The sequence below is a fragment of the Delphinapterus leucas genome, chromosome 4, assembly GCF_059928025.1.
Source record: "Delphinapterus leucas isolate spDelLeu-1000000601 "Yukka" chromosome 4, BTC_Dleu_Yukka2, whole genome shotgun sequence".
Taxonomy (NCBI): domain Eukaryota; kingdom Metazoa; phylum Chordata; class Mammalia; order Artiodactyla; family Monodontidae; genus Delphinapterus; species Delphinapterus leucas.
This window is the reverse complement of record NC_143132.1, coordinates 87361516-87386080: the sequence shown is the minus strand read 5'-3', so window position 1 is coordinate 87386080 and position 24565 is coordinate 87361516. Positions and strand designations below refer to the sequence as shown.

Here is a 24565-nt window from a genome sequence, read left to right as displayed (position 1 = left end):
CCAACCAAACAAGAACCAAAGTTGAAGTGGACAGACCTACTCCTCACATCACTTACCTTGTGCTAGCAGGGGCCTGAGGACTTATTAACGACCTGGAAGCCTTCAGGGCCGCCGACACTCTCCGGCAGAAAACAGCCAAACTGGCGGCAGCCATTTTCCCGCATAAGTAAGCAAACCGCATTTCCGCCAACGATGATGTCACTTCCGGCGTCTCACGCCGACCGGATGACGAGAACAGGAATTGGCTTTGCCCTCACTCAACATGGCCACTTTCCGGCTTCGCCCTCCTTGAGAAATTGGCTCTCTCGGCTCCCGTTACATTTGCCCGCTCTTCTCTTGCCCGTAGTAGCCATGGCGGCCATGAGTTTATTACAGCGGGCTTCGGTCTCTGCAGTGGCTGCTCTGTCTGGCCGCCGCCTTGACACTAGACTTGTATTCGGGGGCTTCCTCACCCGTGACTTTCCGAAGACTGTCGGTGGGTACTGGCTTTGGGAGAAAGCGCTATCAAGAAACGCGGGAGGAGAGATGGAGGACTCTTCCCGGGTGACCTTGGTGGAATCCGGAGAGAGCTGGGAGAAATTGAGGACTTGGGACTTGAGAGACGGAGCATGGGCTATGTGAGGAGACTGAGGGTTTTCCTGGAGTAATCAAATCGATCGTGTTTAAGTAATGAATTAGAATTTGTGAGACGCTTTGTCATTCACCTATCCTGTTGGTGGTAATTTGCGGATGAAGCTGATGTTAGAAAGGCAAAGAGCTGAGACCCATGTCTCTCAGGCACCAAGATTCTTTGTATGTTCCACCTGCGGTACGTTTTAATCTCACAAGGTGGGAAGTCATGTTGCTGAGGAGCCCGCTGATGCTAAGTAATAATACTGATATATGGCCAGGTGGAGAGGCTCAGGGCTAACTCATCTGCTAGGCACAGTGCCTTCATGATACTTTTAGGTGTCCACGAAAATGTTTTAATTTAAATTTCTTTTAAAATCAGAAGGAAAAGGGCTATAATGTTAATGCATATGTGATGCTGAATGCAGCCTGAATTGTATTCGTTTTATATCAACGGAATCATAAAATAATTATTTTTAATGTCTTCTTAGAGAGGAAGGGACCTATGAAGAAAAAGTTCCTAGGTCTTAGGAAAGTCAGTGCAGTCATGGGAGGATTATTTGGAGCCTCTTGGAGACTGTGGATTGAACTCTAGGGGAATGAATAATCATAATAGCAAAGCATCAAATGCTTTGTATTCAGTCTGCTTTATTCCCTTTTGGATTCTGCAAAGTGAGTACAGTGTTACCCCATTTTACAGATGAGGAAACTGTGACTCAATTATTACAAAAATAATGCACTACTGTATTAAGTGAATAATAATAATGGGAGCTAACATTTATTGAGCACACATTATGTGCCAGGCACCATTCTAAGATATTAAAGGTATTCATTTAATCCTCTTGATCAAAAATATACTGTAAGCGATTTGTCCTATGCAATACAAGTAGATACAGAGGAAGTGAAATTTAAAGCCCAAAAGATTCTTCTCCAACTTAAAAATATCTTTTTCTGTTTACTGCTCTTCTCCCAATTTAATTTGAATTATGTCACTTCACATGATGAGGCATTATACACTGATGCCATGAGGGACTTGCTGGAAAAATGGAAAGGAAAAAAAGTGGCATTGAACAAATTTCCGGCAGGAATTTGAACCTGTTACAAAACTACATGTGCTTACATTCTTTGATAAAATTCCTTTGTAAGCCATTTCTGATTACAAATATCCTCTTCAAATACCCCCTCCCCCCATAGTACTTTATCATGCCTACCTGGAGATAAACTGAGGTAAAATTTCTCCCCTAGATCCCATTTATACACTATTCCCCATTCTTGGGGTTCTGGAAGGATCCTCGCAGGTAATCTACACCCTTTCCACTGGAAGCAGGAAAGGATGTGATAGCTATAGTGAGGTTACTGTGTTTCAGCAGTGTACCTGCTTTCAAAGGTATTTTGCATGTGAAACCTAATCTATCACTGTGGAATGAAAGGTTGTAATCTGTTTTATATTATTGTTTATGGCTGCCTCTAGGAGAACGTAAGATCCAACAGAGGAGAGAACCTTGTCTGGTTTTGTTTCCTCTGGATATAGACCACCTAGGTTTAAATCCTAGCTCCAGAGTTTAGTAACTCTGTGAGCTTGGGTCATCACATCTGGGAAGCTAAGTGGAAGGCACTTAATTGCCCCAAACCTGCATTTCTTCATCGTTAAAAAAGAGGATTTAGAAAGAAAAGAGGATTTTATTACAAGTGTGCTTATTTTCTGTTGACAGGGAAATAAAATAAAACTAATCTCTTTCCCACTGACAAATATTTATAACCCTGAAATGTGTTTCTGCATAATTTTGCATCTTTCTAGAAATGTCATTTTGAATGAACTTGTCTCTTACCATAAGAACTGTTTTGTTTTGTTTCTAAAAAGAGGGTGATAATTTTAACTTACCTCAAAGGTAGTGGTAAAGAGTGAGTGGGAAAAATCTACAGCACTGGGCATTACCTTCTACAGGGCCCTGTGGTCTCACCTTAAACATCTAGTACTGTCATGTTCTCATCAATCACTCTCAGTGAAAACCTTTCTCAGAAAATAAGCAGATAAAAGTATTCTGTTTAATTACTTATTAAATGTCAAACATCAAGGGATTCTAGAAATAAGCTTAAGTTCTCCCCTCAGCTGCAGAGAACTTTTATGTTGAAGGCTGATGTGCATATAATTATGGCTTTAAAACCTGAGAAGAGTATTAAACGAAGTAGTGTGGCTTAATTCAGACATGGATGATGAGGCATGTTAACTGGATTCTAGGGATAGTTTTAACAGGTGCAATTGATGGAAAAGTAAAGGATATGTTTTCAGATATATCTGAATATGGGGCTCTTGGGATAGGTAGGTGTTGAGAGAGAAGGTTAAAAAAAGAGAAGTTAGGACCTAATTAGGGGAGGGACTGAATACAAAGCCAAAGTATCTTAACGATTTTGTAGGCACCCGAGAGTATTTTAGCGGAAGAGCAGCATCAGTAGTATGTTTTAGGAAGATGCTTCTGAATATTGGATGGCTTATCAGGCATGTTGATTTCTTAAGCCACTGAGGTGAAAAGGTCTTGGAGAGAAACGGAAAGTTTGAATTTTAGGATCAAGAGGCCTTGACAGCTGATGAATGAGGCACAGGAAGATGACTGAGATTTTTTAGCCTGGGTAATTGAGTTGGTGGTGCCATTAACTGGGAATGGTCTGAGAATGAGGGAAAGAAAATGACCAATTTTGGGTGTTGTCTTGGAGACACAAAAAAATCTGATATTATCTTATTTGATCCTCACAAGTACCACAATTGTCCAAAGCATAACTTTCCTGAAGTTATTTGCATTAAAAAAAATTGGTTAGTGAAACCTTAGTTCCACGTAATTACTGAGTACCTTAATTGAGACATTCCAGGCTGTAGAGAGTGGAGGAAAATGCCTCTTTTTGTGGCAGAAGGATTGAGTTCCAGAAATCCTGGCAGTCACCTGGTTGTAAGCAATGTTCACTCTAATAATTTTAGATTGTAAGCAGATGGCCCTACTACAACAACAAATCATGAAGGCTCAGAAGTTTGAAAAGAGTTTAGTGCTATGAAATATCCTTTGGAACAGTTAATAGTATAACAGTTACCTAACACATTTAATGGCATGAATAATTGTTGTTTAACAGTAGGGTAATTATATGTAAAGAAAGCAAGAAGTTCACATTACTAACTGTTTAATATTGCTAGAATGCAGCCAGCTCAAGCTTTCTTCCATAGTTTTTTTTTGTTTGTTACACTTTCCACATCTACTAATACTGTCATTTGCAATCAGTTGTCCCTAAAACCCCACATAGAGTTTAATCCTTACGTGTTTCTCTCTGTGTGTGTCTGTCTGTCCGTCTGATTGAAAGGGAAAGTTGGGAGTATACTGTCTCTTCTGAGAAGATTTACTTTCAGGGACTAAAGAAACATCCCCTACCAACATTAAATTTACTTAAGAAATGTAAATTCAACAATATTTATGGAGTTCCTACCATGTGGCAGACACTAAAGTGCACTGGAGATACACTACTGAATGATTCAGCTTAGTGCTTATTGTTCTAGAGGAAATAACCAAATGATATTAAGGAGAATAAGTGGGAGACCAGCTGTGGATATAGGGTAGTCAGAGAAAACTTCTTTGAGGAGGTAACATTTGATCTTACCTCTGAAGGATGGGGTGAGGAGCTAGCCATTCAAAGAGCCTGAGGAAAAGCTTCCAAGCAAAGAGGAAGGTTAAGTGCAAAGACCTGAAAGCAGGAAAGAGTTCTTGGTGTTGGAAGGAAACCATTGAGATTGATCAGTAGGAAAGGTACGTCTTTTTATTCTAAGAGAGGCCATCTATTCAGATTCTTTGAGGGAAAGGACCTTAGAAATCTTATAGGCCACCCCCTGTAGTATGCTAATCCTTGTTACATTCCATTAGTGATACTCGAATAACTCCATAATGGGGACTGGGGAGGCAGTCCAATTTTATTTTCAACCATTTTATTTTCAAAATTGTTAGAAACTTCTTCCTTGTATTAAGCCAAAAATTTCTCTTTCGCACATTGATCCTAGTTCTTCCTTTCAGGTCAGCGCAGAATAGTGTAAGCCTTTGTCATTGGACAGCCTTCAGCTATTTAAAGGCACTTCTCTGGTCTCTATCCTGACTTCTTTTTTGTAGGCCAGTCAGCTTCAGTTCTTTCAGTTTCAGTAGGTCAATTTCCAGGTTGTTTGCCGTCCTGGTTGCTTAACTTAGGACGTGCTCCAGATTGTCCCTCTAAAACAGTGTACTCTGGGATGGACACACTTCCTCAGGTCTGGAAAGACATGGAGGTGGAGGGCTCCTTCTGTTTTGACCCTGTATTTCTGGTACATCAGATTAAGATTGGATTACCTTTGGGATTTTTTGGTAACCACATCCACATGACACCAATGACTTTTTCTTTTTTTGTTTTTGGCCACGCCACGCAGCTTGCGGGATCTCAATTCCCCGACCAGGGATTGAACCTGGGCCATGGCAGTGAAAGCCCAGAATCCTAACCATTAGGCCACCAGGGAACTCCCACCAGTGACTTTTCTTAAGTTTGTGAGCCACTAAACTTCTGGAGTGTTCAAGTAGGACTTTCCACTTACTATACTTAATCCTTTTAGATTCAAGCCTTTTGTAAGTGTGTAGGAGGACTTTTGGGGGGATCCTATTTCATCATTAGTGTAGTAGCCACTTTTGTAGCAGTAGCTCTGTATCATCAGGAATACCATCTCCACCACACTCAGGCCATTCATAGAAATTGTGAGAGAGCCCTTTGGCAGGTTACTGCATTAAGTAATCAGCACCTTTTGGGTATAATCAATCAACCAATTACCCATTACAGATTTCTTCTAACTTGCTACTTCTCTCAGTTTATAATGTGCCTTCCTCATACCTCCCCAACTCCACCAGCCTGTCTAAAGAGGGGCTTTACTTCTGAGCCTTTTCTTTTCTGACACTACATCCTGTTTCTTTCCATTGTTGTCTTTTACAATATAGATTTGTAATTATCTATTTTTTCCTCCCAGCAGAATCTAAATCCCTCTTATACTATAGACCTAGCATAAGACCTGTACATAGTAGGCACTGAAATATTTATTGAATTAATTAGTGGTTTGTACTGTTATCCAGCCCATTTTTTTCATCTAGTCCACAGAAATTTCTACTGTATCTTTCAAATGATTTGCAGAAATACATACTTACCTTGCCAAATTCTCTTGTTATTTTAGAAGCCTTAGTAGATGATTTATACTTAGTAAACTTGTGCCAGCTTCTAATTCTCTTGTGAATTAACCTCCTAAATTCATTGCAGGCTGCTGCAGGTGGTATCAAAATTTAAGACAGTTCCTGCCTTCGAGACACTTATATTTCAGTGGGGGCAGTGAAAGCAAGTTTACACATCAGTAGAATATACAGCAAGCAGTTCAGAGGTAGGAGAGCTCTCATCTGGTTGGGAAGCATGTTGATTTCTTGGAGGATGAGATGTCACCTGGGCCTAAAGAATAGATTTCAGGAGAGGGGAGGTCATTCTTGACATTTAAGCTTGAACAAAGGATACAAATCTTTCTGACATCTATTATGATTAAAATTCCTTTAATGGGAAGTTAGTTTTTTATTCAGCAATGACTCATGGGAAATTCCCTTGAATGCGGTTACAGAGCAGAAGCATAGTAACCCTTAGTTTCTCAGTAATGTTAGAGCCTTTCCTGCTTTTAGCAGAAAGGGCTTAGAGTGGCCATAGTGATCCTTCCAGACTTCCAAGAAAGGAAAATCGCGTAGAAAGCAGATCCAAGAGTGAGAGTTTTGCCTCAGTTTATCTTCAGCAAGTCTTGATAAAATACCGTCTGGGAGAGGATTTGAAGAGAAGGATATTTACAATAAGAAATGGCTTACGCATTTGCAGCAACATGGATGGACCTAGAGATTATCATACTAAGTGAAGTAAGTCATACAGAGAAACACAAATATTATATATCACTTACATGTGGAATCTAAAATATGATACAAATGAACTTTTGCAAAAGAGAAACAGACTCATAGACATAGAAAACAAACTTATGGTTACCAAAAGGGAAAGCAAGGGGAGGGGGATAAATTAGGAGTTTGGGATTAGCAGATACAAACTCTATATATAAAATAAACAACAAGGTCCTACTGTATAGCGAAGGGAACTATATTCAGTATCTTGTAATAAACTATGATGGAGAAGAATATGAAAAGGAATATATATATTTATAACTGAATCACTTTGCTGTACACCAGAAACAAACACATTGTAAATTATTTTTTACAAAAATTTTTTGTAAAATTTTGTAATATATTTTGTAAAATATAAATTTTTGTAAAATTTATAATAAATAATTATGTAATATAATAATTATTAAATTATTATATCAACTAAGAAAAAAGAAGAAATGGCTTATAAAGGGATTTTATCAAGACATATTAGAGTGTGTTCTTTTGAACAAGTTCAAATTCCTGCTAGAGAGATATTGAAAAAATATCTTTCCATTTATTTTGCATCAAGTCCCTAATGTATGTTGCCTCATCATATGACGCAATTTAAATTAATTTCTTTTGCAGCATTAGCAAATATTTATTGCAGAGGTAAACAAAGGTACGTAGCCCACCAAGAGTATCTGATCTCCCTGCCTGCTACTGAAACAAATTCAAATAATCATTTAGATATTTCTTCAATAAATATCAATATCTTGAATATTGATGAATAAAAATGATGAAAATATTGATGAATATGTTGAATAAAAATGAGGAGAGCTGTAGTTTAGAACAGTACATCAATCTCTGTTTAAAGATATCCTAGTATTCCCTGCCTTTAGTACTCAAATAAAGAAGCATGTATTTTTTTATCTTAATCGTATATATATATGTATATATATTTTTTGGAAGGGATGCTTTATTTTAATTCATATTAAACATTTATGCATGTACGTCTTCGTATAGTCTGACTTTTATCTCAAAATATAACAGTATATCCTTATAAACCTTGTATATAACGGGGTTATTTAATATTTCCAGCTCCTGTGCGACACAGTGGAGACCATGGGAAAAGACTGTTTATCATCAAGCCTTCTGGATTCTATGACAGACGTTTTTTGAAATTAATGGTGAGTTAAAACTTGTTGAACTAAACTCTTTACATATAAATAGGAAATTTTTTTCCTGTTTAGAAAACATCTTTCATTTTATAAAAGATTTTTTTTTTGTAAATTCATATTCCTTTTCTCAAAAAGATATTGAGATTGAGTAGTAAGGTCTGGTTTGTTACTGAATTTATTTTTTTTATTTTTTGCGGTACGCGGGCCTCTCACTGTTGTGGCCTCTCCCGTTGCGGAGCACAGGCTCCGGACGCGCAGGCTTAGCGGCCATGGCTCAGGGACCTAGCTGCTCCGCGGCATGCGGGATCCTCCCGGACCGGGGCACGAACCTGCGTCCCCTGCATCGCAGGTGGACTCTCAACCACTGCACCACCAGGGAAGCCCACTGAATTTATTTTTAAATTAGTGAACCTTTCCTTCTTCAAAAAGAGAATTCATGCATATTGGAGGTAAAAATTGAAACATTCCTTTCTTCTCAAGATTATGGTGTTTTGAAATCATCTGTGTTCCCTGACCAAAAGAAAAATCTATAAATTATAAAACTGAAAATGGATTCATTTGGGGATAATTATTTATATTACTAATATATTCTTTAAATTAACAAAGAACTCATTGAAGGACTTCTTTAAATATGTAACTCCATTATTTTGGGATGTGATTTTTTATTCCTTTGTTGTTTAGGAACTTTGATTTCAGAGAGTGAAGCAGGGCATTGACTGCATGTTTGTATCTCAAGACTCTGTAAAGAAAAGTAGAGACTTAGAAGGTGGAAGACTGGACTCTGCCACTGTTCCTAAAGCTGTGACCCACTGGCTGCCCTCTAGACCTTCCCTTGCCTGTCCATTGTGCTTAATGCCCTCTCCATCTCCATGGTTGAGCTCCTACTTTTCTTGTGATGACCAACTCAAACTCCAGAAATCGCCCTCATCTTCTTACACTTTTATTCTTAACATAAAAACTTCTTTTATGACATTGCTTTAACCAAAAATGAAAAATCACTTAAATATATATTGTTTTATACTTATACAATTAGTCTTTGCTTTCTTCTTTCATTTTTGACACTAAATATAGGCATCTAAAAGCTAGAGCAAAAGAAATTACAGAAATAAATAATTTTATACAGCATCTCCAATTTGGCAAGTTTATGTTATAAGAAATATAAGGAAATCATGTAATGAGGGCAGTTTGAGTGTGAGGAAAGGAGTTAGGAAATGGTTATGTGAAAACTTTTTTTTTTTTTTTTTTTTTTTTAATCTTAACAGAGATTCTACATTTTGTTGACTGGGATTCCAGTAGCAATTGGCATAACTCTGGTGAATGTATTCATTGGTAAGTATCTCCCCCACCAACTAAATTAGTAAATTTTTAAAACCTGTGTACATTAATATAAAAAAGGAATTATGGATATTATAAGGGAAAGTTCTTCAAATAATAAAATAAACATAAACATGAGAATTTATTTTAAAATAACCAAATCTTAATCTGCAATAGCACACAGTGGTTCTTTTTTTAACTTTTTGTTTTCTCCAAAAACCTTTAAGGTCACTGACTCTATAGGCCACATAAAAGGCCTGTCTTCTTCCTCTTTCTCATTTCCCAAAACCAGCTTTGAGAAGTCTGAATAAGGAAAATAGAAAGAGATAGAGGTGGAAAAGAGGCTGAGGGATGGAAGAACTTTTTTTATCCATCCTGGAACATATAAAGTTATAATCTTCCAAAAAAGAATAGATTTGTGAATGATAGTAACTATTAGGTCTCCTGGGAAATTCTGCTCACAGTACTTCTAACATCTTGAATCCTAAATATTTTGTCTAGGATGTTTAAGGAAAACCAGAGGAATAGTATGTCTTTTATTATATCTTCTTACACTATATAAAAACAAAACGAGAACCCTCATATAATGCCTATACACAATGCATTACACATAGAAGACATCTAAAAAATATCTAATGAATGATTTTCCACCAGCTTGAAGTGAATTTAAAATATTAGATATCTTCATTGCTACAAAACAAAAGGTTCTTTAAAATCACAAGAGGTTGGTTTTTTACTTAAATAGTGAAGAATTAACATTATAAACTCCTGATACTAAAGTTGAATATCACTGTTTTCTCTTATTAGGTGAAGCTGAGTTAGCAGAAATTCCAGAAGGCTATACCCCAGAGCACTGGGAATATTTCAAGGTTGGTATAGGTCACTGAAAGTTATTTTCAGTTAGGTGTCTTGTCAATGTACTGCTTAATATCTTAATTTAGCAATTGTGGTATAGTTTTGTATTCAATTTTTTATAACAAGTAAATGATACATTTTGTGCTCACTTTTTATAAGTAACTTTTGGTAATTTTCTGCATTGTTTTATTACCTTAAGCTTTATGGTTTTTTAAAGACTGACTCTGCACTGTGTTCTCAACCTAGAGAGTAAATTCTGACTGTCAGAATTTATCCTACATTCTATGCCATAGGGAAAACTGTACTGATACTAATGCTAGCTGTCATTTATTGAACACCCACTGTGTAGCAGGCACTATGATAAGTGTTTTGAAAATACTATCTCATTCCATGTAAATGGTACTATTATTATTTCTGCTTTAGAGATGAGGAAGCTGACGCTTAAAAGAGGTTAAGTGCTCTGTCTAAGGGATAGGGTCAGTATTTGAACCCAGGCAGTCTTGACTCCAGAGCCTGCACTGTTAATTAGTCATTTTACCATACTGTCATGGCTACTAAAACCCAAAATTAATTCTGTTACTTGTCTTTACAAGTGTTTTAGTGAGATGGCCTTGATTACAGTATATCTTATCATGTTTTATTATCTGAATGAATTATATTTTAGAAAAGAAATACTTCATTATTAAATCTTAAGGTAAGCCATATAATTAGTTTATCTTGGCTGACTGGTGGAAAGAGCGCCATTTTGAGATCACCAGACCCCGGGTTTGGCTCCAAAATCTGCCAGTTAAGATACTTATAGTGTAGTATAATAGGAAAGAGCACAGGTTTTAGAGTCAGACAGACCTGGCCTGAGTGCAGATGCTGCAACCTAGTAACTGTACAACGTTGTGAAATTTGCTCGTCTATAAATGAGGACAAAGGTAGTATCTACCGAACAAATTAAAATTATTTGAAAAATATATAAAGTGGTTGATACGTAAAAGTGTTATTGATTTACCTGAGATGGTCATTTTAGGAGAATAGTAAACTGGAAAAGCAAAGTACTTTTCAGACACTAATTTTAAACACATTTTCTCTTGTAGCATCCTATATCAAGATGGATTGCCCGAACTTTCTTTGATAGTCCTGAAAAGAATTATGAAAGAACAATGGCTGTCCTTCAAGTTGAAGCTGAAAAGGCTGAATTACGGTAAAAAAAAAAAAAAAAAAAAAGGGCAGGGGTTGGAGTGCAGGGAAGAAAATCCTTTCCTACAGTTGCAAACCACAGGAAGAAATTTAATAAAACTATTTCAACAGTGTAGGATGCTCTGTGTAAAACGGTGAAGATGGAGAGAGAATTAGCCTGTTTAGAGAGGAGATTATGAGTTGGAGACTAGAAGGCTATTAGGAGATAATATCTGTCAGATTAAAAAGAATTCTTTTTTGAAATGTCCTGACTCTTTTAAGTGCAAGGTAGCCCTCTCCTTCCCCTCCCCCACCCAGTTTCCTTTCTTCTTACACCCAGTGTCATCCTTAGAGGTGACTACTATTTAATGATCTCTTATATTTTATGCATTAAAAATATATTTTTTATATATCATTTACAAAATATATTAACACAAATGGAATCCTGTTATCAGCACTGTTCTGCACCTTGTCTTCCTTTCATGTAAATATACAGTCATTCCTTGGTAACTGAGGAGGATTGTTCCAGGACCTCCAGTAGATACCAGTCTGAGGATGCTCAAGTCCCTATATAAAATGGTATAGAACAGTTGGCCCTCCGAAGATAGATAGGGCCAACTGTATCTTGATCTTTCGGTAATAGCATATACTCTATTCTTTTTAATGGCTGCACTGGATGGATATGTCTTAATTTTTTTAACCGGTGGGGGACCTATTGTTGGTACTTAGGCTCTTTCCAAGTTTTTTGATAATTATACATTGTGCTGTGGTGAATATCCTCATATATTTTTGCATATTTATTCAGTGTATCTGGAATATAAATTCCTAGCAGTGGCACTGATAAACCAAATGTTATGCTTTAAATTTTAGATAGCTTTTGTCAAACTCTTCTTTAAAAAGTTGTACCAGTGGTCTTTTCTGTCACCAATACAGGATAATTCTGTTTCTCCATACCTTTCCCAGTAAAGGAATTTATCAAACCTAAACATTTTTGCTGATAAGACAGTTGAAAAATGTTATCTCATCATTTCAATTTTGTATTTTTTGGCAAAGTTGAGCATTTTTTCATATATCTATTGGTTGTTTATATTTCTTTTTCATAAATTGCCCATTTTCTATTAATTTGTGCATTGATTAAAATAGCCCCTTTTGTTTTTGTTGCAGATATGTTTTCCTAGCTTGTCATTTGTCTTCTGACAGTGTAGAATTTTTTTGCAACTTAGTGTTTTTATGTTTCAGATAACAAAAATGCAGTAGTAGCTAATATGTTTTTGAACACTTACTGTGTACTGATGCTTTAATTGCTTTTAATATATTTACTCATTTAATGATTGTCAAGCTTGTCAGTCTTTTTCTTTAGCTTCTGGAATTTTGTGTCATATATAGGTCTCTGATAATAATAAAATAAATAAATACACAAGTCCAAAATTTTTTTTTTTTTTGCTGTACGCAGGCCTCTCACTGCTGTGGCCTCTCCCGTTGCGGAGCACAGGCTCCGGACGCGCAGGCTCAGGGGCCACGGCTCACGGGCCCAGCCACTCGGTGGCATGTGGGATCTTCCCGGACTGGGGCACGAACCCGTGTCCCCTGCATCGGCAGGTGGACTCTCAACCACTGCGCCACCAGGGAAGCCCCAAAATTATTTTTTAATGTTCACTCATATTTTCTTTTTCTACTTTTAAATATGATCTTTTCTGAGATTTATTTTGGTGTTTGGAATGAGGTTTACATACAATCAAAAGTACCCATTAAGTTCAGTGGGTTTTGACAAAATATATAACTGTAACCACCACTATCGAGGTCATTATGATCACCTAGTGAGTTTCTTTCCTGTCCCTTCAGTCAATCCCCATCCCTTACTCTTGGCCCCAGGCTACCATTGATCTGCTTTCTGTTCATTCTGCTCTAATTTTGTAGTTTACAAAAATTGCTATGATATTGAAAACTATTTAAATGATTAAATGAACATATGATTGGCTTGTTTTGTAGATATGTAATTACATGTATGTGTAGTTACCATATAAAACTGTCATTAAGTATTTAAGAGCATGGAATAGCATTATGCCTCATACTTAGTTAGCTTTGGACATTTTTGAACTTCAGACATATACCTTTGATAAAACATCAGATTACAAAATTTCTTAGACATATAACAATCCCAAACAATTTCAAAACAAAACAAAGTAAAAATAAAAACAAAAATAGGGGACTCCTCTGGTGGTCCAGTGGGTCGGACTCCGCGCTACCAATGCAGGGGGCCTGGGTTCAGTCCCAGGTCGGGGAACTAGATCCTGCACGCGTGCCGCAACTGAGAGTCCGCATGCCGCAACTAAAAAGATCTCACACGCAGCAATGAAGATCCCGTGTGCTGCAACTAAGACCTGGAGCAGCCTAAATAAATAAATATTTTTAAAAAAACTAAAACAGGACCCTGACTTTTACTCCTAAAAGAAAGATGCAAGTGTGAGAATGGAATGGGGAGTACCTACACATTTTTAAAAATATATGTTTAGGTATTTGGAAAACTGAAGCTTAAAGGAAAGGTATAAAATAGGAAGGGAGTGTCTTACGTAATTGATTCCCCCAGAGATAATTTATTTTTGGTCCTACAGAATTTTTAATACTCTGTACATGTGTACATATACATAGCATAAATGATTTTCTCTGCTTTTTAATGAAATGGGAAGATGCCACACAGACTCATTTTATACCTTGCTTTTTCAACCTAATGATATATCTGTCCTCTCCTTCCATGTTACTATATATAGATTTCCCTCATTCTTTTTAACAGGTGCATACGTTGTCCATTATATGGGTGAACAATAATTTATTTAACCAGTCCCCTGTGATGAATATATTAATTACTTGCATTTTAGATTATTGTAAAGAGTAGAAAAGAAAAAGGTTGATATTTAACCCTAAAAAAAAAAGATAAATGTATTCTCTTATATACACTATCACAAAGGTATATTATCTGTCATAGATAGGGTTGGTAAACTGGTTAAGGTTAATAAAGTGAATCATTTAACTGTGACAGATTTCCAGTCATAAAAAGTTAGTATGTAGTCTACAAAAACGGAAAGTAAAAGGCTTGATGGAGAAGGGATTATTCCAGGAATGCGTGGTAGTTTTGTGCAAAGGCTTGGCTGTGGAATAAGGAAAGTATCTTTCTAAAATAGAGATTATTCAGTTTGTGAAGAAGGATGAGGACAAATAAGTAGATCTTAGAGTCAGAGAATGTTTTTCTTAATCCTGGTTTTTCTTTTTTCTTTTCTTTACAAATATGGATTGTCGACCAGGCTCAGTGTGATGCTGGTGGCTGGTGAATAAGTTACCGTCTCTTCTTTCAAGAAGTTTTCTGTCCTAATGGTGATTGGCAGCCAGTATAGACAGGGGATGTGAGCTCCTCCAGGAAGGCTTGTTCCCTTTTAATTTCTAGCACTTGGCACAATATGTGGTGATAATAGTAGGCGTTCTGTATAAATGACTCTCTTAACATTTAAAAGGCAAGAAGACAGGAAATGCATTATCACTATTCAAGTGAAAGTGATCTGTCCAGACAAAGAGCAGGGACAGGAGGAGAGAATTGATTATCAATTCAAGTGATGCTTGGGTGATTAAAAACAATATTCATTGGCTAACTACATAAGCAAGATAATAAAAGCCAAAATAAGTCCCAAATTTTGCTTATAGGTACCTATCAGATATATGCATACATATGGATCTGTGGAGGGACATTATATTTTACATAAAAGCAAGACTCGCAAGTTGTTGTTCTTTATGGAGATAATTCATTAACTTTATAATTGGAAATGCTGTAGTCACAACATCACCATTCTGTTTGTTACAGGTTAAAGGAGATGGAAGTACGAAGTCTAATGCGTACAAGAGGCGATGGTCCCTGGTATCAGTATCTGACCATTGATAAGACACTTATTGATCATTCTGCAAAAGCAACTCCTGACAACTAATCTTTTATTTCTCTAAATACAAAGTATATTCTCTTTAGGCAATACTAAATTACTAGATATATTCTGTATTTTTTCTGTGTGATGAATAAAAGATCCTATTCGTTGCTCCATTTCTCAACATTGGTTCAGATTAAGGCTTTTTTGTGTGTGATTTCATTTTTTTTTCCAGCTTTATTGAGGTGTCATTCACAAAGTTGTAAGATATTTAAAGTGTACATCATGATGATTTGATACACATATATATTGTGAAAGGCAGATTAAGGCTTTTGGTTTGGGGCTTTCAGCTTCCTCTTTTAAGAATGTTTAAGTATAATAAAAAAAAACTCAAAGAAGTAGGAATTTGTGAACTCCTAAAGGTGTAGGTTTGAAAGATTAATGTTTTATTTGTCTGATAAATGGAAGTTAGAGAAGTCTATGTTAAATATCAGGAAATATGTAGTTTATATACATGTGAGTATTGTAGATATGTGGATTATTCAAGGGCAACTCAGAATTTTAAATTATATAAATATTGAACCAATTATATAAAACATTAACACCTTAATAAACAATTTTTCAGTGAAGAGATCTCAAAGTTCAATGTTTTCATGTTTTTTAGCCATAAATCGTTCTTTTAAAATGTATATACACACACATGTTCATTTTTCTTAGATGCAATATCTCAGATTCCTTAGAGTCCTTTTTTGTAAACACTGGAGAAGTTCCACAAGGTAAAATGATTACTGTAAAGATTATGAAATGAGTAAGAGTTAAAATAATGACTGTCATTTATTAAGCATTTACTCTCTGCTGAGCACTATGCTGAATAACTGCATTTATTCACATTATTTTCAAAATGACCTTATGAGGTCATTTTCTGCATTTTACAGATGAGAAATTGAGGCTAAGAAATTTTAAACACATGCTCAATATTTACAAAAATAAACATTTATGCTTCAACTTCCAAAATAACCTTTTAGCTTCAAAAATTCATTATTCTCAGCGAATACCTTTTGAATGCCCTTGTGCCTTAAGGGCCCTAAATGCCCTTTACAATCCAGCCAACATCCTTTGGGGTGATGGCATTTTCTTATTTCCCCAGAAGAGGGCTGTCTCGCCCAGCTGCTTCCAGATTTTGTTTTGAGGATTCCCTATGCAATTACCACCTCATAATGCTGCCAAAGTATTTGAGAGAAGGACATGCTGTCCCTGAACCCCTGCTTGCACGAACCATTTGGTTTTGTAGGAGAAGGGGAAGGAGAATGGAAGCAGATAGGTCTTGTCAGTGGTCATTGTAAATGATGCTACACCTATGTACATTTACATTCAATATTGTTAGACTTCACACGTTATTTTTCAACACCAGTAGGTTTTACTTTATTTTCTTCTTTCTATTATTATATACAAAAACAACATAGAAAATATGGAAAGTGTGGGACTTCCTTGTTGATGCAGTGGTTAAGAATCCGTCTGCCAATGCAGGGGACACGGGTTCGAGCCCTGATCCGGGAAGATCCCACATGCCACGGAGCAACTAAGCCCGTGCACCACAACTACTGAGCCTGTGCTCTAGAGCCCATGAGCCACAACTAGTGACCCCGCGTGCCACAACTACTGAAGCCTGTGCGCATAGAGCCCGTGCTCCACAACAAGAGAAGCCACCGCAATGAGAAGCCCACGCACTGCAACGAAGACCCAACACAGCCAAAAATAAAATAAATTTATAAAAAATATATATATATGGAAAGTGTTACAAGAAATACTAGAAATCCCACCAGTCATAAAGAAATCTGAGAAATTTCCTTTAATTTTTTTTTTTTTTTAGCATAGCTGGGATCATATATATATAATGGAGAGGTTTTAAAAAAAAGTTTGAAAGTGTTTCTTGGAGGGAAACGTTAGTAAAACTCTACTGGTCACTAAGATGCATACCGGAGGTCAAGTGGTTGTCACAGGACATGTTTCCCCCAGAGCACACTCCTCAGCACAGATGATAGGCATTAAATCAGATTACATGTGCTGGGGAAGAACAGGGCACTGTAGCAACCTGTGGCATCCTGAGCTAGACTAAGGGTACATGGAATGATTGGATGCTCATTCCATAGCATCTGGAACATAGCAAGCACTGAGTAAAGATCTATTGAGTTAATGATTCATGGATTTAACATGAATTTTGAGTTATCTTTAAATTATCTTTTTTCTTTTTCTGTAATTCTATAGGACCCAGCATGGTGTTCTATAAAGACATGGGATTGAACTGAGCAGACTTCAGACTAAATTCTGAGCTTGCCAAACACTATGACAATAATAATGACTACTATCTATTTGGTATCTGCTGCATGTGCCAGACATATTAGGAACTTTATATTTAATCTTCCCTCTATCTCATATTGAGAAAACTTCACTGCTTTAAGCCCTATTTCTAAAATGGGGATTACGCTCTTCATCCCACGGTAGTATTGTGAGGATCACTGGGATGATGCATGTAAAGTGCCTACTACACTGGTTAAGTAATAGGTGATAAAGTTCTCTCTGTCAACTAAAGATTGAGATGGTGTACTCCTTTTTCAAGAAAATTGCTAAATAACCTATACTATCCCTGCTTCAGGCCTGTTGACTTTAAATTCTGCAACGTAAATTAACCATACTGTCCTCATTAAAAACAAATACACTCTGCTGGAGATCACAAGGAGTTAGCAGAGATTGTTAGGGCTCAATATCTTTCCTTATGTAATTATTTCCAAATTGCAGTCCTCGATTTCAACTGTCTCTATTTTTACTTCCACATAGGATATATACTTCATATTTTCTTTAATTTGACCTTTTTAAACTTAAATTTTTTAAAAATGTTATGACTATAAATAGAAAACAAGTCCTTTGCCATAATTAAAAGGCAATCACAGGTATAACTATGGATTATATTCTACCTAGATTTTTACCAAATGGAGACTTTCCTTTATGAAATCAAATGGAGAATTGAAAAGGCAATAACTTGGTCATGGTGTGATGCAGTATATCTTCCAGGTACGTACCCATACTTTGGACATTTTTTGTATATTGCATTAACATGGCAATACCATTGACATTGGAAAATATGAAAATAAATATCCTCTAATGTATCAATTATAATTAACCTTAATAATTCACATTTTTGTTTTTCAAATCACTTATCATGACATTTAATTAGTTATCTAAAAGCGTAGTAATTCAACATTGCACATCAGAATTAACCACAGAGAGTTTGTTTTTGGAAGACATTTGAACAAAACCTACCTAGAGCCATGATCTCTTCTATTTTTAACCTAATAATCACATATCTAAGGAATTATCTTAAAGAAATAATCCACAAAAATGAAAAAGCCATATATACATTAAACTCTTAATCACATCATATACAATAATGAAAAAACATAAGCAATATGTACTTAATAGGCAAGTGGTTTGTTAATTACTAGTATATCACTTGATGGAATATTGTGTAGCCATTAAAAATAATTATGAAAAGTATGTAGCAATGAGGGGAAATACCTATGTTACTTAAGACAGAGGTAGAGAAACTATTACAGAAACCCCAAATATATCACAAATGAGATGGAAGTTTCTTTCTTTATCTTTGTAAAAGTCTCAGCTGGTATGGCAGCTCTCCTCCATGAATTCTCAGGATCCCAGTCTCTTTCTATCTTGTTGCTCTGCCATTCTCCACATGCTGCTTCCATTGTATGGTTCAAGATGACTAACATAGCTTCTGCTATCATGACTAAATCCCAGCCAATGGGAAGAGGGAAATAGGAGAGGGAAGCATGTTCTATCCATCTAAAACATAGAACTAGAAATCACATTCACTTCTGTTCCCATACCACTGGACAGGACTTAGTCCTAAGACCATACCCAGCCTCAAGAAACATGTCCAGCTAAAAAATTTTGGAGAAAGGATACTGAGGAAAAACTAGCAGTTTCTGCCAATCTTCTCTAGTGTTAAGTGAAAATAGCAGGATACAAAGTAACTGTACACTAAACATTAATTGTACAGTGGAGAAGTGAGACGTTGACCTGGTGATCAAAGCTAACATCACACACACACACACACACACACACACACACAATAATTTAACATTGGGACTTCCCTGGTGGCGCAGTGGTTAAGAATCTGCCTGCCAATGCAGGGGACACAGGTTCAAGCCCTGGTCCAGGAAGATCCCACATGCTGTGGAGCAACTAAGCCCACAAACCACAACTACTGAGCTTGTGTGCCACAACTACTGAAGCCTGTGTACCTAGAGCCCGTGCTCCACAACAAGAGAGGCCACCACAATGGAAAGCTCTTGCACCACGACGAAGAGTAGGCCCTGCTCGCAGCAACTAGAGAAAGCCTGTGCACAGCAACGAAGACCCAACACAGCTAAAAAAAAAAAAAATTAACATTACATATGAGGGGACACATGGATATACCCTGAGAAGAACACAGCCTGTGCAGTATGCCAAACTCAGTCTAATTTGATCCAATCACAAGGAAACATCAGACACACACACACACAAGATGTAAACATTCCATTTTTTAAAAAGCTAGACTGTTTATTAAAAATGTGAATGTCATGAAAGACAAAGAAAGGCTGTGAAAATCTTCCATATAAAAAGAGGATAAATGATATGAAACTAAATGCAATACCTTTCACTGTACTGGAAGGGCGGGGGTATGTTATAAAGCGGGGGGGTATGTTATAAAGGACCTTGTTAGATCAACTGACCAAGTTAGAGTATGGAAGGTGGATTAGATAAAAGTATTATTTCAGAGTGCATTTAAGAAGTTGATAACGCTCTGCAGTTATAAAGAGAATATTCCTAATTTTAGGAAGTGGACATATTTAGGGGTAGAAGATAGAAATATTTAGGGGTAAAGGTGGTATATGTGATATGACGTCTCTGGCTTACTCTCAAATTGTTCAGAAAAAATATCATTTCTATGTATGTGTGTATATATGTATGTGTGTATACATATACACATATATTCACATATGTATGTGTGTATGAATAGATATGCACACATATATATGAGTCTATATGTATCTCTCTACATATACAGTAATTAGGTTCAGATATGTGTGTATATATACATCTATATACGTGTGTGTGTGTGTGTGTTATGGGTGGAATTGTGCCCCCCACAAAAAATTCATATGTTGAAATCCCAACCCCCAGCATCTCAAACTCTGACTTTATTTGGAAATAGGATCTTTAAAGAGGTAATTAAGTTAAAATGAGATCATTAGGTGGGCCCTAATCCAGTATGACTGGTCTTTTAACAGGAGATTAGAACAAAGATATTTACAGAAGGAAGATCATGTGAAGACACAGGGGGAAAGATAGCCATCTACAAGCCAAGGAAAGAGGCCTCAGAAGAAACCAAACCTGCTGACACCTCGATTTTGGACTTCTGGACTCCAGAGTTGTGAGAAAATAAATTTTTGTTGTTTCAGTCACCCAGTCTACGTACATCTATCTTCCTCCTTCTCCTCCACCTTTTCCTTTAATTGTCCTTTACCTTCTTCTCTAGTTAGTTTCATAGGACAAATTTTTTGAGAGCTATTCATGTACTTAAACTGTTCTTACAAACTGCTTATATTTAATGGGGCTGTCAAAGTGACATTGGAAATAATACAGCACAATTTAGATGAATGACACCGTATATATCTGTCAGAAGTTTCATTAGAACATTTGACTTTCTTGTATACTTTGGAGCTTTCTCTTCATGTGGTCTCTTGTCGTGTCATCACTTCAAGAGAGTTTAGGAGATATCTGAGGTTTTTTAAAAAAATTATTGTAGTGAAGTATAGGTGATTTACAATGTTGTGTTAATTTCTGCTGGACAGCAAAATGATTCAAAGTTGTACATTCTTTTTCATATTCTTTTCCATTATGGTTTATCACAGGATACAGAATATAGTTCCCTGTGCTATACAGTAGGACCTCGTTGTTTATCCTCTTTATATATAAAATAGTTTGCATCTGCTAACACCAAACTCCCAATCCATCCCTCCCCCACTTCCACACCCCTTTGGCAACCACAAGTCTGTTCTCTATGTCTGTGTCTGTTTCATAAATAAGTTCATTTGTGTCATATTTTAGAGTCCACATATAAGTGAGGAGATATCTGAGTTTTTTTAAAAATAGAGGAGGCAATGAGAATGAGAAGAAAGTGAGAGAAAGTGCAATTCTTACAAGATTTTTTTTTTCCTACATAGAAAGTTTTTTTTTTTTAATCTTCCTACCATTTTACAAATGAAGAGAACAAAGTGTGGAGCAGTTAATTAATTCTCTCAGGTTATGTAACTAGGGAGTAGAGCTGGATAGCTATAGCTAAGAGTAACATTGGCCTTTTATCTCCCAAATCAATGTCCTGTCAATTTTCACTTTACAAGTTCCCTCATGGAACGTGATTTCCACTTCTTCTCCCTGACTTGGTCGTTGCTTGCTGTATGCATTTTTGCAATATCCCCAGCGGGTTCTTTTTGCCAGCAGCCATCCGCCTGCAGCCTGTGTTACACTGGGCCACCAGCCTTATCTCCTTCAAAGGTCACCTTCACGTTCGTCACTTTCCTGCTCAACAGCCTTCAGTGACTCTCCACTGCCTGTAAGGAGGAAGCCCAAAGTCCTTGCCCCACTTCAAACTGCCTGCAGTGTCACATTCTTTTCAGTGATAAACTTTCTGGACATTTGATCCTTGCAAAACCAGTCTATTCTTTAAATTTATTTTGTGCACTCCCCCAGTATGCTAGTTGTTAATCTGTGTCATGCAGTTGACGGCTAATCATGTGTATGTTGTGGAATACTGCATCTTAGGTGGACAAAAAGAAGATGTGTGGACTCACACATTTACCAAATATATTTTGGGCATCTATAATATGTCGGGCGTGAGATGTTGGGAGGTAGGAGTTAAGAAGACAAGAGGTGGTTTGTGGAAGAAAGTACAGTTCCTCATTAAAAGAGAAGCAGAAAAGTAATTCAAGCTTTATCAGTTTCTTATGGCTGCTGTAACAAATCAACACAAACTTGGTGGCTTAAAATGGGAGAAATTTATTCTTTCATAGTTCTGGAAGCCAAGTCTGAAATCAATATCACTGAGCTGAAATCAAGGTGTGGGCAGGGCTGTTCTCCTTCTGGAGGCTCCAGGAGAGAATACATTCTTGCTTTTTCCAGCTTCTTGTGGCTGCCAGCATCCTTTGGCTTGTGATCACATCACTCCAACCTCTGCCTGTGTGGTCACATTGCCATTTCCTTTTCTGTGTGTGTCAAATCTCGTTCTGCCTCTCTTTTATAAGGACATTTGTGATTACATTTAGAGCCCACCCAGATAATATAGGATAATTCTCAAGATACTTAATTTAATCACATATGCCACACACAGATCTTTTCTTGCCACATGAGATAATATTCACAGGTTCCAGGAATTAGGATGCGAATATCTTTGGGGGGCCATTATTCAGCCTACTACACAAGTCATGAGATCATAAAAGCTTTTAAGAGATTTTCACATAAGAGTGTTAAAAATAAAGCAAACTTAATTACTTAGTACTAAGTAACATGAATTTTTTAAAATTGGTCTGTATTTCTAATTTTCTAATGTAGTTGTATCATTTAGAAATTGTATTCAGCTACTTGTAACAGAGCATTTCCCACTACCTCTTTCAAAAACGGTGACTTAAACAGATACAAATTTATTTTTCTTTTATGAAGACCATTCAAACTAGACAGCCCAGGGCTGACTAGTATGCAGCTCTAAGAAACATCAGGGACCCAGTAACTTCCCATCTTTATTCTCTACCGAACCTGGATTCCATCCTCACTTAAGGTCCAAGATGGCTGCTGGAGCTCCAGGCATTACATCCAGATCAGAATGACATCAGAAGGGCATAACACTTTCTTCTTACATCTTAATTTCTAAAATGTACTGGATGCACCTAGATGCAAAGTTGGAAAATTTAGTTTTTTACCTGAGAACATTACCCAATTTCATTTTCTTTTTTTAAAAAATTTTTATTGGAGTATAGTTGATTTACAATGTTGTATTAGTTTCAGGTGTACAGTAAAGTGAATCAATTATACATATATGTATATCCCCTCTTTTGTATTTTATTTTTAAATTTTTATTTATTTTTATTTACTTTATTTTATTTTATTGTTATTTTTTTGGCCACACAGTGCAGCTTGTGGTATCTTAGTTCCCCGACCAGGGATCAAACCCCAGCCCTCAGCACTGAAAGCATGGAGTCCTAACCACTGGACCACCAGGGAATTCCCAATCCACTCTTTTTTAGATTCTTTTCCCATGTAAGTCATTGCAAAGTATTGAGTAGAGTTCTCTGTGCTATACAGTAGATCTCCCAATTTTTTTTCTAAGAGAGAAGGAGGGATGGATATTGAAAATCAAAAACTTTTTTTTGGAGCAACTTCTATATGTAAAAGCACAGCTTAGATCAGGGAATGCAAAGCTGTATTATGATGGTCTCTGCCCTCAATTGACCTGATATCTAGTCAGGGAGACAGAGTGGATAAATAAAAGATTTTCTAAAATACACATTATCTAATGAGTGACATAAGCAGTAAGTGTATGTGGTAGACTTTCTGAAAAATGTGGGGCAAATAGGATTTAGAAACATCAAATGAATGAGGGAGAATATTCTAACTGGGGTTCATCATGAGCAAAAGTATAAAAGCACGAGTGTTCATGAAGTGATCAATGAATACTGAGGGAGCAATTTGGTTAGCTATATGTATGGAGGAAAGCAGTTCCCCACAGTAACGTGCAGTCACTCACCGAAGAGGAAGGAAGGTATCAGGTTTGTGGATAATGATAGAAATAATAAGAATAGTTAGCATGTTCCAGGAACTCTGTTAAATGCTTTACAAACATTTCACATCCTTGTAACAATTCTGCAAGATCGGTACAGTATTTATTTATTGAATTTTGTTCTGATCAGCATCCCTTATTTGCAGAATGCCCCCTTCCAATCACAGGCTTCGGCATATTCAGAGGCCCAACCAAGCAGACTTTCTCCTAGAAATCTAGACCTTGAGTAGAGACGCATATGGATGGAATGAAATTACTGTTTCATTAACTGGTGGCAGCATTTGGAAAGAAGGTGCATGAGTGGCTGCTACTGTGACCTTGGAGCATTGGTTTCTGATAGTTCAGCCTATTCTTCAGTACCAGGAGTCATCCAGTACTTTTCCAAAACACCCCTTATTATTCCTTTATGTTGGTCAGAGCTAGTTTCTATTGCTTATGACGGAAGAACTCCAACTTTTTCACTCTCAGAGAATGTGTTGCAAGCAATAAATGCTGGGGGATACGAGGTGGGTATTTGGAAATGCTTTTCAGTTCAGAATTGGGTAGAAGGCAGTTAGACTTCCATTCAGATTTCAAGACAGAATATAGCAGGCTGTAGTACTCAGTGGTGAAATAGATCAATCAGGTGAACACTTGTATTGTGTGGGACTGTGTGTCCAGAGCCATAAAGTTCTGGGAAAGGTGGCTGTCCTAGCCCCTGGGCAGTGGGAAATGTCAGGGCTC

The 24565-nt window shown here is 36.8% G+C and overlaps 2 protein-coding genes across 6 annotated transcripts in view; one reads left to right on the top strand and one right to left on the bottom strand.

Annotated features, from left to right (window-relative positions):
* The window catches only part of MRPL47 (mitochondrial ribosomal protein L47), a 32914-nt gene extending 32718 nt beyond the window's left edge, over nucleotides 1-196 (bottom strand). For 4 of the 5 annotated variants that reach the window (XM_022571633.2, XM_089910813.1, XM_089910814.1 and 1 more), the window contains exon 1: nucleotides 57-196. In XM_022571633.2, coding sequence (XP_022427341.1) covers nucleotides 57-181 — 125 coding nt within the window. In that variant the 5' untranslated portion in view covers nucleotides 182-196. The remainder of the gene's footprint in view (nucleotides 1-56) is intronic. The other variant, XM_089910816.1, reaches the window with a different exon arrangement.
* Nucleotides 197-320: 124 nt separating this feature from the next.
* On the top strand, nucleotides 321-15585 carry NDUFB5 (NADH:ubiquinone oxidoreductase subunit B5). The gene is made up of 6 exons (XM_022571605.2): nucleotides 321-475; nucleotides 7632-7720; nucleotides 8974-9040; nucleotides 9833-9894; nucleotides 10966-11072; nucleotides 14898-15585. Exons 1-6 carry the CDS (start codon nucleotides 352-354, stop codon nucleotides 15016-15018), a joined length of 570 nt encoding a protein of 189 aa, XP_022427313.1. The 5' UTR covers nucleotides 321-351; the 3' UTR covers nucleotides 15019-15585.
* The last annotated feature ends 8980 nt before the right edge of the window (nucleotides 15586-24565 follow it).